Below are 14,006 nucleotides of genomic sequence, written 5' to 3'. Positions count from 1 at the left end.
GACTTCTGCGCCCCCAGCACTGTGACTCCTGAAGGGCGCAGACCAGTCTGGATTCAGTTGTATTAAGCCTGATGCCAGCACAGCACGTGGCACACTGTATGTCCAGTAAGTATCGGCTATTGTTGAAGAGGATTCTAAAATTTATTCAATGACAAATAGAGAGAGCCAATCCACTACACTCAAACTTGTTATTTATCCTGCAAAAACAATATTGGTCGATAATGTCAACATAAATGTATCTTTGTCAGATGATCGATCCCATGGTTGAAATATTCTTTTTCTCTGTAAATCTGTTTCAGTACCTTCAGAAATCCAAAGGTCCTCACTGGAGAAAACAATTTCAGAAACGATTTGTGTAGCTCAATACCCCACAGCTGCTCCGAACTATCACATCCCCTCTGTGGGATAAGTTACAGAGAGGTCATCACTGGCTGCTGGTATTGGTATTACGGCTGTGGAGTGTGTTTGTGTGTACATGTACACACACTGTTAGGCACATGTCCTATCTGCTCCCCCAATACGACGGAAGTGGGGTCTGTGTCCTTTACGCTGCTTTATTTCCCTGCACTAGTCCCCACACACTGTGTTTGCTCAACAGACATGTGGTCTGGCTCTAATATTAAAGGTAAAGTTGTCGGGGGGAGAGAGAGAGAGAGAGAGAGAGAGAGAGAGAGAGAGAGAGAGAGAGAGAGAGAGAGAGATCCCTGTCCTAAATGACCTTATGCACAAATGGGAAATATCACAAGGAGGAAGTAGCCACTTTAGGACCTGTTATGTATTAGGCCTGATTCTGACCTTGATATACATTTCCTTAGTTAGACCTCACCCAGGCTCTAGGAGGGCTCACTGGAGTCTCTGTTTTACAGGGGAGGGAACTGACTCGGCATCATTCTCCTAGGAACACGCGGCTCCTGAGTGGCACAGCCACTATTTGCACCTCGGTTGACAACTCACTTTTTCAACTCATGTGCTACACTGCAGGTGTTCAGTATGTCAAGTCTGAAAGAAGAAACTGCAAAATGAACACTCAAAAGTTTATATGCCCATCCCACTGATCTTCAAACAACTGCACAATACAAGGACTTTCTTTATAAACGGGTCGTTTAACAGCTTCGTAGAGCAGGCGGGAAGGCAGGGAATTAAGGAGTGCTTGTGGCTGCAGTCAAGGCTGCCATGGCTCCCCCCAGGGTCTGCCTCCCGCGAGCTGACTTTCCTGGGTTACTTTACTAGTCCCTCAAAACTTCAGTTTCTGCACATGTGAAATAAAGACCATAATACTCTCTATTTTACAGGGTGAATATGTAGACTAACTGATACAATACTTTTAAAACCCGTAGTAAAGGTTTAACACATACCCACACTAGTATAGTAACAGCAACAGCAGATCACAAAGGAAAAACCTACAGAAACAGGTGTTACTTACGGAAGCCAGTAACCTCCCATCTTCCTTCATAGCGAGATAGCGGTTCGCACACACTCCTTTGATAGACACAACGCCTCTCTCTTCCGCTTGAAGTTGGAGTTTGACTAGAAATAAGGGGGGGAAAATGACCTTTGTAGCATCATAGAGAAAGGAGCCATGTACACATTTATGCAACAGAAGGAAACAAGACACCTGAACAAACAGGTAATCCCCTCTGGAAGATGGGTGAGGTGGGGCACAGACTCGGGACTGACGTCAAATGATATTTGGACGAGCTGCAGATGCTCTACAGCGTGGGTCCCCCCCAGGGTCCCTCCCCCCAGCCCTCTCACCCCAGTGTCAGGGAGCAGAGAGGAGTGACAGAACGGAGAAGTTGGTTCCTTTCATGTATAATTAGCCTCCACTTGGCCCTGTTAACTGCTTAAATTAAAAATATAAAAAAGTGTACCTATTTTAAGAGTACAGAAAAATGTAAACTACTTGTGAGAATTTCCATGCCAGTGCCTAAGTGTGAACTCTTTAAAAGTTATTTTTAACCAATTCTTCACAAATAAAAAATAATCAAATTGCTCACTATTATCTTTTGATTTGTATTTCCCTGAGTTTCAACACATCTTATTTCTAGCTTCCCCTCCAACACCATAACAATGCATTTATCTTTCTTTATGGAGGGATTTGGTTTTTTTGCAAATATCTATCTAATAGAAAACCAAAATGCTTCAGCTTAATTTGCTTAGACAATGTGATAAAAGATTCTCAGGATGTAAGACCCTGAAGAGGATGGCCTATCTGTTACACATGTTATCAATATTAAGCAGATGGGAGGAAAACAAAAAATAAGTATTACATGGTTGTAATGATAATGCCATTTGGACAAATAATCAATTAATTCAAATAAAAATGAAGTTAAATTTTCTATTTTATCTTGCAACTCTCTAATTTGCATTCTCCTGCCTAGAACAGCATTCCCCAAAATGTACTTTGGCTAACACAGGTTACCAAGAAAAAAAACAGGTTCTCGGGCCAAGTTAACAAAACAACTATGTTGTTTACAAGAAAAGTGCTTCAAATACAAACACACAGGCAAGTTGAAAGTAAAAATGTAGAAAGAAGTTATAATATGCACACCCTAAGTATAAAATGCTGGTAGGGCTATATTAACATCAAATGATGTGAACTTCAAGGCAAGCGTATAACTAGAGATGCACAGGGTTATAGCAAGAAGACATAAGAATCTTAAATGTGTAGCACCTAGTAATAGAACTCTGAAATAACTGAAGCAAAAATTGACAAAAGAAATAAACCAACAAGAGTATGAAATATATGAATAACATTATCAACCAACTTGACCTGACTTTTTTTTTTTTAGGTCATGTAGGTTTCATTCACCTGAGACTTTATTCTCCCCTTAACATCATAGTTATTTGAAAACTATGGTAAAAAACTGAACTCTGCCACCACGATAAGCCATCCACTGCTTATTTGCCTAGTGGACTTGAGTTGTTCAAATCAATTAACTCCAGCTGAGAAGTTCTTTTTGCAGAGTCACCATGATGTTAAGGAATATCAAGGGCTCTTGTCCTGAGCTATGGGTATTCCTGGTTCCTTTTTATTTTTTTAACCGTCTGAGATATAATTCACATACAATACAATTCATTTAAAGTGTACATACAATTCAGTGGTTTTTGGTAAATTCACAGACTTGTGCGACCATCGCTGCAGTTAATTTCAGACCATTTTCATCATTCCATACCAGTTAGCGCTCAGCTCCCACGTCCCCAGTGCCACCACCCCAACCCCAGGCTACCACTAATCTGCTGCCTGCATCTACAGATGTGCCTATTCTGGATATTTCCTACAAGGGCTCATACAACACGTGGGCTCTGTGGCTGGCTGCTTTCACTAAGCATCACGTTTTCAAGGGTCCTTCATATCCGTGTAGATCAGCACTTCATTCCTTTTCACTGCCCAGTAGTATTTCATTGACTAGATAGACCACATTTGATTCGCTCATCCATCAGTTAATGGACCTTTGGTTTGTTTCCAATTTTGGGCTCTTACGAATAATGCTGCTATGCACATTCATGCACAAGATTTCGCATGGATATGTTTTCATTTCTCTTGGATGTATACCAAGACGTCAAATTACTGGGTCACATGGTAACTCTGCGTTTCATCATTTGAGGGGCTGTCAGACTGTTTTCCAAAGTAAACATTTTATATTTTCCATTAGAAATTGAGGGTTCCAATTTCTCCACATCCGGGCCACACTTATTATAGTCTGTGTTTTGTTTGTAAAATTATAGTCATGCTAGTTGGGTGTGAAGTGGTATCTTGTAGGTCTGATCTGCATTTTTCTGATGGGTAATGACGTGGAGCATCTTTTCATGTGCTTATTGGCTATTTATGTAGCTTCTTTAGAAAAATCTCTATTCAAATCATTGGCTCATTTTTATTAGGTTGTCTTTTTATCATTGAGTTGTAAGAGTTCTTTATATATCACAGATACAAATTCCTAATCAGATATCTGACTTGCAAATATTTTCTCCCATCCTCTGGGTTATCTTTTCCCTTCCTTAATGTTATCCTTTGACATAAACATTTTCAGTTTCATGAAATCCAATTTATCAATTTCATTGTTTCATTTTGCTTTGGTGTCATTATCTAAAGAAACCATTGCTTACACCAAGGTCATGAAGGCTTACATTTGTGCTTTGCTCTTAGGAGTTTTAGTTTTACCTTATCCATGTAGGTCATGATCCATTTGGAGTTGATTTTTGTCTGTGGTATGAGGGTCAAACTCCATTCTTGTGCATGTGAATATGCCCAAATTGACAAGACCACTACACCCAACATTTGCAGAATGTACATTCTTTTCCAGGAATACTTCCAAGAATAAATTATTACAGGCCATAAAATATGTTGCAAGACATTTAAAAGGGTTGAAATCATATAAAGTATTATATTAGATAATAGTAACAATAAGGTATCTAGAAAATCCCCCAAATATTTTAAGATTAAGCAAGACATTTCTAAATAAAACAGATAAAAGAAATCGTAAGGGGAATTAGAAAATATTTTGAATTATATGACAATGAAAACTTAACATACTTAAAGGGAAATTTATAGCTTTAAGTGGTTATATTAGAAAAGAAAAAAATTATGGAAAGCTAAGCTTCTGCACCTTAAGAACTAGAAAAAGATGAGCAAATTAAGCCCAAAGGAAGAGCAGAGAGAATACTTACTATGTAAAAATTGTACAGTTGCATATATACAGATTAGTAGAAAATAATCCCAAAGAGTTAACAATCATTTTGAGGTGATGAAACAAAAATAATATTTACTTTCATATACTTTTTGATATATTAAAAATTGTCTTGGTTGAGCATATGTTACTTTTGTAATAAGAACATAATGTTAGCATACCCATCAAAAGTAATGTGTGAACCACGTTTGGATTCTCATTAAAGCAAATCAACTGTAAAAAAATAAAATAAAACACCATAGGGGAAATTTTAATACTATCTGGATTATTTTATGCTTCTAAGGGAATTTCTAAATTTTTAGGCATGAGAATGGAACCGTGATTATCTTTTTAAGTCCTTATCTTTTAGAGATACATATTAATCATCTATGTATATAACAGGTACTAATACATACATATCACTTATATCATGATTTGTTTAATCATTTTTAAATGATTTGGTGAAATGATATGATGTCTAGGATATACTTCAAAACAATGCAATAATAGGGGGAGAAAGAGCTAGTGGAAGTTCAGATGAAACAAATCAATCAGGGGACGATAACTGCTGAAGCTGGGGGATGGGTACATGGGGTCCGTTGTGCTGGTCTTTCTATTTCTGTATCTATATTTGAAACTCTCTCTAATAAAAAGTTGTTTGGGTTATAAAAGAACAGAAAATAACCAAAGGCCATTCATTGGGCAATTAGTGTTACGTTTAGGAAGGGTATTCTCTTAGACCATTCCGGCTTCTATAACAAAAGTACTGTAGACTCAATGACGTAAGCAACAGGCATTTATTTCTCACAACTCTGACCGCTAAGAAATGCAAGATCAAGGCGCTGTGAGATTTGGGGTCTGCTGAGGGCACTCTTCCTGGTTCACAAACAGCTGTCTCCTCCCTGTGTCCTCACGGAGAAGGGGCTGGGGAGTCTGTGGGTCTCTTTTATAAGGACACTGATCGCACTCAGGAGGCTTCCATCCTCATGACCTCACCTCCCAAAGGCCCCACCTCCTAACACCATCACAATGGGCGTCAGAATTTCAGTGTATACATGTGTGGGGGACACGAACATTCAGTCCATCGCAGGTATGAGCCGAGTTCATGTTCCAGATAGAATCCTTGAAATAGTGTGTGGGTCTGTACAGTGAAATCTCAGCCAGTACAAGGATCCTGGACAGTCTGATCCAGTGCAATTAAATCCAGTTACATTCAAGTTAGCTTCTCAGTTGTCACTGTGCCCTGTTGGACTGGCTTCCTGGGGAGCAAAGATACCATAAAAGCATCATACTTGAGAGTTAGAAGACTCTTACGAAGCAAAGCCATGGGCTCTTAAACAGCAAAGGCCGTAGCCAAAGACACGTGTCCTTTGCTAGGGGACAGCGTCTTCTTAAAGGAGTAGTTTTAAATACTGAGTACTGCAAGATGGAGAATGAAAGAAATTATTTTACATTGCCACATAAAGAGTACACTAAAAATGTCTACTTTTCCAGGAAATTAAACAATATAATGAACAGACAAACTAGCAAAATTCTGTTCTGAATTCTGAAAAATGGAGGATGATGTAATCGTCAACTCTTCTGAACCATAGAAAGGATCCATTCCCTTCTCTGCCTAACTAGGGAATCTGTTACCCTCAGCTTAGTTTCTGGAAATAGAAAAACATTAATTTATATTTTTATACTTAGATAAATGTTACAGCCTGGTTTTCTCCTTCTGTACACATGAACCCTTCCTTTGATACTTTAATCCAGCTTTTTAGTTATACATTTGAAAAATATATGCCACAGCTATCAAAAACGGAAAAAAGGTTATCATCCATAATAACAACATGAAGCTTGTCACCTAAAAGTGCTTAACGAATGACTATAAAATGGAACATGCCTTTTTCTGTGTAGTAAGTACCTACACACGTCCTCTGGAAAACCCTCTGCGGTCAGTCCCCCCTGCACTTGCTTCACAGTTTAGGATGGGAACCCTCTCGTCTAGACTCTCCTATCAGCCCGCTTCCTCCACTCAGAACACTTTATACCATACTTGTCTGTCCCTCCTGCCTGTGAGCTTCTTGGGGGCAGGGAGCTGTGCCTTGTCCCTCTCCATATTCTATGCATTAGCACGGTGCCAGGACACAGAAGTATCTAGCAAAGGTTTGGTGGATGAAACCCTCTCAGCAAGAGAAAAACAGGTAAAGAAACAACTGCAGCAATGTCCTCAGTGTCATGCTAGAGGTGACAGGTGCTCTGAGACCACAGGACGGGACAGCTCGATTATCAGATGGAAAGTCAGGGACTCTTTCTTGGAGGGGTGAGGTCTGAGTTAAGTTCTGAAGGACGGGTAAGAGCCAATCTCATGAACAAGGTTCAGGGTAGGGAGACAAGGGGTATTCCAGGTAGGATATCATTCCTTCCAGGACTGAGGCATGAAAGAGCCACCCTTGTTCTAATCAGCCAGAGCCATCAGCAAAATCCAGCCTGAGACACGCCACAGGTCCAATAATCTAATTTCCTTAACAGTCAATTACAAGGGAGAAACAAGGATGGGAGGAGGATCTGAAACTAAACAAGGCTTAAAACAGACATATTATAGAAGATGAAACGAAAGTATAATATTAAAGGATGCCTATCGATGTGACGAAACCAGTAAGAAATGCAAAGAAGTGATGAAAATGAGACCCTGTAAACTTCCATTGGGAGGCAGGGGCTGTGTTTGGGACGGGACATGGAGAGACTTTGGGGTGGCTGGCTGACTTCTGTCTTCTGACCTGAGTCACGGTTCCGAGAGTGTCCACTGAGCAGGAATTCATTAAAGCACAGATTTGGTTTATGTAGTTTTCTGTATCTATGCTATATTTTACATTTTAAAAGTTAAAAAAAAAAATAGACTATGCTAAAAAAGCCTTCCGAAATTGGACCGCAGACGCTGATTTGACCCAGATCATTTCAGCAAGCCCCACTATATTTCCTTTGTGGATGCACAAAAGTCAACAATTTTGATAAACACAGACTTCTGGTGGCTTTCTAATGTTGATATTAAATCCAGTAAGAGATTAAAGTGAAAAAATAGTGTTATCCGATTAAAATTCAAATTTTCTGTTGTAGCATAAAAACAAAAGCTGTAAACAACCAAATTGAATAATCTCATCATTAGGCAAGATCTCAGTGGTCAATCAGTCCCATCACTGTCCAGTTACATTTTCAATCTCCTCCCATCTACAATATCCAAAAGACGCAGTGGTCTAACTTTTACTTGAAAATCTTCAGCAAAGGAGGATTTACAGCCTCTCTAAAACGATTCAGACATGTAAGCAAAGGAACAGAAACTCTGATCACCATCAGGAAATCCGTCAAATGTTCAAGTGCTCAGATCCAAAATGCCAAATTATTATTTCGACGTAACTACCATTGTTCAAAATATTTTGGAACTCCCTTTTTGGAAGTTCCTTCAGAATTTGCATCATTTTCTTTTGAATATGCTCAAGGATGCTAAATCTTAAAATCATAATAAATAACAGCTCATAGGAGCTGTGAAGGACTTGAGAGATTGTCCAGTGCACCCACCTCACTTACAAATAAAGAAGCTGACATCTAAAGACGTTTGACCCTGGTTAAAAAAAAATACACACACATACATACATACATACATACATACATACATACATATATATATATATATATGTGAGTTTTCGAAACAGTCAAGTCAGGGTTTCCAAGAACAGTGAGTACATTTATTCACTCAATAAACATGACTAGTAACAGCTATGTGCCAGGTGTGCTTAGCTATAGGAAGCACAAAGAAAAATACAGCATCGGTATTTGACCCTGAAGAACGTACAGTCATGTCCGGAGAAGACTGCTGCTATACAGATAAATAACTAAACAGGCTCAGTGCTGTAAGTGCCCAGGCGAGAAAGACACAAGCTACCTCGAGAGCACTTGGAGGTACACCGAACCCAGCAGGGGAGACCAAAGCTTTCCTAGAAGCAGTGACCACTGAATGGGGACCAAAAATCGGCAGGAGTTTATCAGGAAAAAAGAGAATAGGAACAACAACAAAAAGCATCCTTATACGAATATGTATAACTTCCAAAGGAGAAAGCATGAGGAAGTATGGCTCCTCCCAGGACCCCAGGGACTCGGGTGTTGGGGCACAGAAAGGGGGTGGAGAGGTGTGGGGGCACCATGGGACTCTGAATGCCACGTGAAGGAGTCTGATGTGTGGAAAGTGACGGAAGAATGAGAGCATTTAGTGAAAGAGTTGGGATGGAGAGAACCTGGTAAATTAGTGAGAAAGAAAACAATGAACAGACTGACGAAGGGGAATGGAGACAGGGAGGAGTCCAGGACGAGTCCAGGTTGCTCTCTGTCTAGGATAACTGGGCGATTGCGGAGGCAGGAAATACAGGAGGAGTGACAAGTTGGCAGGAGAAAACAGTGATATATGTTCCCTTAAGACATATGTACTGAAAGTCTGTGGAAAATCCAGACAGACATTTCCAGAAGACAGCCAACTCAAAAGAAATCTATGCTAGAAAGAAAGATCTGGTAATTGTCGCGAACTGGCCGCCCTGGGCAGACAGGCTACCCCTAAGCCACACAGGGAAATACACAATAGTTGAGAGATAACCCCCTACACCCCCCTGGGCCCAAAAGAATGTGCAGCAACAGAGGATTAAAGGGCAAAGGACAGAATCTTGGGATCTCCAACATTTATGGGAGGAGGAAGAGCCTGGAAAAGAGTGGTCAGTCCACGCCAGTGCGGGAAGGTATGCATATATACCAGGGGTGCCAAAACAATGTCTACAAGCGGACACTTTGGTCAACGTTCCTCAAGCAGTAGTTCGCTGTAATCAGAAGTGTCTGGACGCTGATGGGAACTACTTTGAGCCTCTCTTATAATTGCAGAAGTCAAACGTGACTTGAATTCATTTTCTGTTATCGGTATATATTGAGTATTACAACTTTAATCGTGTTTTCCTTTCTTAAAATGTGTATATATATTTTTTGGTACCCTCTGTATATACACATCTAATAGCTACCACACACACACACACACACACACACACACACACACACACACACATTTGGTAACTAAGGGAAAAAAGTATTATTCTTTGCAGATGGTACAATTTTCTACATTAAAAATCAAGAGACTAAATGCCATGTGATATTGGATACTGGATTGGATCCTGGCATAGAAAAGGGACATTAGTGGAAAAAGGGGTACAATCCAAATAAAGTCTGTAGTTAACAGTAATGTACCAGTATCAGTTTTTTCAGTTTTGGCAAAAGTGTCACAGTTATGTAAGAAGTTAACCTTAGGGAGAACTGGGTGAAGGGTACAGAGAGACTCCCTGTAAAATCTTTGTAACCCTTCGGTAAATCTAAAATTATTTCCAAATAAAAAGTTTTTTTAAAAATCAAAATAAAATACAAATGAACTACCAGAAATAATTCAGCAGTGTTGCTTGATATAAGAATATAGAAATGAGTTTCTGTAACCCACAACAAACTGTTAGAATGCGTAATTCATTTAAACAGGTAGTTTTGTGAAGAAAGTTATAAAACTTATTGGAAGTCATTTTTAAAAGACTTAAAAGGGGAGCTATGCATGCTAACAAACGGGAAGATTCAACATAGGTAGTTGCCACTTCTCCACCCCCCGCAAATAGTCCATAAATTTAATGAAACCCCAAGAGAGTGGGCAGAGGTAAAAATCCAGAACAGGATGAAAATGAAGTGATGATGGAATCTCAAGTGGGACCTTCCAAAAGACCTTCAGTGCCAACAGGTACCAACAAAGTCAGGTATAGCGGGCTGAAAAGCACTCCTTAACCAAAGCAAGGACTTGGAAACTGTGAATGCAAACAACTTCTTCAAGTTGGACGGAAATAAACCACAGAAATTAGATTGCAGTAGTCAGAAAGAAAAACATGGTGCCAAGTGCATGGATTTTGGAGTCAGGCAGAACTGGACTCGAAATCAGGCTTCACCACGTACTGGCTAAGCTTACCGCCTCACCTGTGCAGTGGAGAATAATAGCTACTAGTACACAAGGCTATCGTGAAGGTCAGAGGCTCTGACACCCTTCTCCACAGATCAGAGTTTAGTGCACAGGAATCATCCAATACATCCGTCTCCAACTTGACCTGCTTCTTTTCTATTGCTTTGTTTTGAGAGTCAAGGAATTATACTATTTGTTAGGTACCTTGTACTTCCTTGATCAAGGAGGTGAGAGTATCTGGAAGAGGGCAAGTATGATCTACATAATATAGCTGAGGCACCTTTTTAAAATATGTCATTTATGCTGCGTAAAACATCTTACCTGAGGGAAGCTGGCTCTTTACCGACAGCAAACAAATGTACAGTTTCACTGTTCTCAAGGGGGAATAAACTAAACGGTATTTACTGCAAAGAAGATGCAGACCTTATACAATTCCTCAGTCTATTACCCTGTGTTTGTTATTTATTCATTCAACAAAATGGTACCGTTGCCTCTTATGTGTCAGGAACTATTCTAGGAGCTAGAAATACAGCCATAACCAACATCTATAACGTGTCTGCCCTCAGGGGGTTTACATTCTAGTGGCAATGAGGTGATGTTTCTTAGTTGGGCCAGCATTAATGTTATTTTTCATTTAAGTACTTTGAAGCCGAAGTAAACAGAAACCTTCAGTTTAGTACATGAAGATAATCAAAAAGCAGTTGTCCAATATTGTATTTTAAGCTTCACTCTAACTACGAGAAATACTCCTATTCCCTAACATACTAATCTCAGAACACTGCACACATTTAATTTCTTACTTACTCATTCAAAACAACGTTTTACATTTAAAACTGATAGGATATATAAACTTTCCAACGGAATTACGTTTTTGAGTCAAAAACATAACTGACTCAGTTTTAGTAATCTCTGTGGAACTGAAATTCCTAAGTAACTGATAACTAAATTCCAAGGCATATGGGTTTCTTTTCTTGTATCAGGAATTATCCAATTTAATGCTGAAGACCAGGCACTGGAAACTCTTTAATGCACAGATAACTGACAAAGGAGCCTAGGTAACAAAAGAAACTCATTTGCTGAGAATGAAAAACTTTGTCTCCATATATGAGGTTGGACAATTAAGTTCATGAACTCATCCTAGAGAAAGTGCTACATACCTCATTGCTAAATATCACTATGGTCAACCTTCGAAGTCCTCCCCTTGGGAAACTATGCACCCATGTCAGCGCCTAGTCCACCCTTCAAAGCAACTGTGGAACTCTTTTTCTGGAATGGCACTGTCATCGTAATTACCCTTGATGTCCTGAATGTCATCAAAATGTCTTCCTTTCAATATTTCTTTTATCTTTGGGTAAAGGAAGAAGTCACTGGGGGCCAGATCAGGTGAGTAAGGAGGGTGTTCCAATGCAGTTATTTGTTTACTGGCTGAAAACTCCCTCACAGACAGTGCCGTGTGAGCTGGTGCACTGCCATGATGCAAGAGCCATGAATTGTTGGCGAAAAGTTCAGGTCGTCTAACTTTTTCATGCAGCCTTTTCAGCACTTGCAAATAGTAAACTTGGTTAACTGTTTGTCCAGTTGGTACAACTTCATAATGAATAATCCCTCTGATAGCAAAAAGGTTAGCAACATTGATGGAACAAGTTCGCGAACTTGTCAGTCCTCATATATGGAGTACTGGAGGTATTTATCAGACAAATGCCACAAATCAGCAACTTCAATTTATTCTTCCTTTCTCTTTTCTTTTCTGTGAACAAAACACAAATGTGACTAACAAGCTTCACACAGCTGCTCTCATTAAAACTTGCACTTTTTATTCTTTCCTTTGCATAGCATCCCAGATCCCAAAACCACAGATTCCGTTCTCTCCACAATTCAACTGGCTAGTTTAAGTTTATAGATAAGAACTTTAGACCCAGATAGTTCATTAAAATCTTAGCAACTTTTCAGTTTGCAAAGAAGGTTAAAATTGGACATAACATGAAAGAAAGAATAGGAAGGAAGGGAGGGAAGGACCTTAGAAACCCATGAATTCCTTCGTTACAAGTCAGGCAGGACATGGCTTTGTGAGTCCATTAACTCCTTCTATCAATTCTTATGTCCCTAAAGTAGAAATTGATTTTACTATGGGACTTAAGATTTCAATGATGACAAAATATTTAACAGTTTAAACATAAATAAGTGTAATATAATAGGTCTGAAATGTCAAATTTCTTGCCACAATTACATACTTCTAAGCTATACCATTTGATTTCTGTAATTAAAAGAGTTGAAAATGTACTGCTGATTTATGCCAAGGACAGAGCTGTTATAAGCAATTCAATCCATAAAAACTTACAAAAATCAATTTCCTCTGATATATCCTCCACCAGATTTCACCCTTCACGTCCTAAGATACGACTGTTTGGGCTGCAGAGCTCCAGATCAGAGCAAGTGTGAGCGAGGCCCAAACACTGTGGACATCAGATGATTCATGATGCTTTTAGTAACAGCTGCTTGTTTAGGAATGGCAATGGCTTTTACTTCTATGGTGGCATCAGATAATTAAGTCAGTCTGAGCGCAAGAAAGGGGGAAAGACTATGTGGCACCTTGTGGCATTCCAGAAGCTCCAAGTGCATGCAACACAAGGTCAAAGCAGAGCTGCCCACGGCACAGAGAACTTCAAAGATGGAAGGAAAAGGAAAGCCCTCACAGTCCCAACAGCAGTAGAGTCACAGCAGGTTGACAAGTAGAGAAAACACCTTCCCTCACCCTTCCTCAGCTGCCAGGAGCTCCAGACAGTATCGGACTACCCCAGTGTCAGGGAGAGGCCAGAAACGCTCTGCCACTGAGGGCACTTCTTGGCCTGCTTTGGGGAGGTAGTGAATCCAGGCGGGAAAATTCCATCAACCTTTGGCAGCAGCATTTTCTGACGTCTCAGTACTCTGGACTTGGGGACCCTACACTGTCACCTGGCATAGCCACACAAAGCAACACTTGAGAGTATATATCTATAAACACCAGCTTCCACCTACAAAAGTCATCGGCCCAGCCTAAGTGATAAATGGTCTTCACTTCCCAGAGGCCAACTGTTGGAGAAATGTACCGAAAAATAAGTCAGCCACGAAATTACAGAAATGAACAGACTGGTGGTTGCCAGAGGTGGGGTTGGAGGGATGAGTGTGGCTATAAAAGGACAACCTGAGGAATCCTTGTGATGACAGACGGGTTCTCTGCCTTGCCTGACTGATGTCAACATCCTGGTTGTGACATTGTACTAGAGTATTTCAAGATGCTACAGTCGGGGAGAACTGAATAAAAAATAAATGAAATCTCTATTATTTCTTATGATTGCATG

General features: G+C 39.9%; 1 protein-coding gene across 1 annotated transcript in view; it reads right to left on the bottom strand.

The window, feature by feature from the left end:
* FGF2 (fibroblast growth factor 2) overlaps nt 1–14,006 on the bottom strand; it is a 42,637-nt gene that overhangs the window by 9,019 nt on the left and 19,612 nt on the right. Inside the window, 1 exon segment of the mRNA XM_033134366.1 lies at nt 1,424–1,527. Within this exon segment, the coding sequence (XP_032990257.1) occupies nt 1,424–1,527 (104 nt within the window).

Source organism: Rhinolophus ferrumequinum, chromosome 18, assembly GCF_004115265.2.
Source record: "Rhinolophus ferrumequinum isolate MPI-CBG mRhiFer1 chromosome 18, mRhiFer1_v1.p, whole genome shotgun sequence".
Taxonomy (NCBI): Eukaryota; Metazoa; Chordata; class Mammalia; order Chiroptera; family Rhinolophidae; genus Rhinolophus; species Rhinolophus ferrumequinum.
Note: the sequence above shows the minus strand (reverse complement) of the source record. Positions and strands in the feature narration are given on the sequence as shown.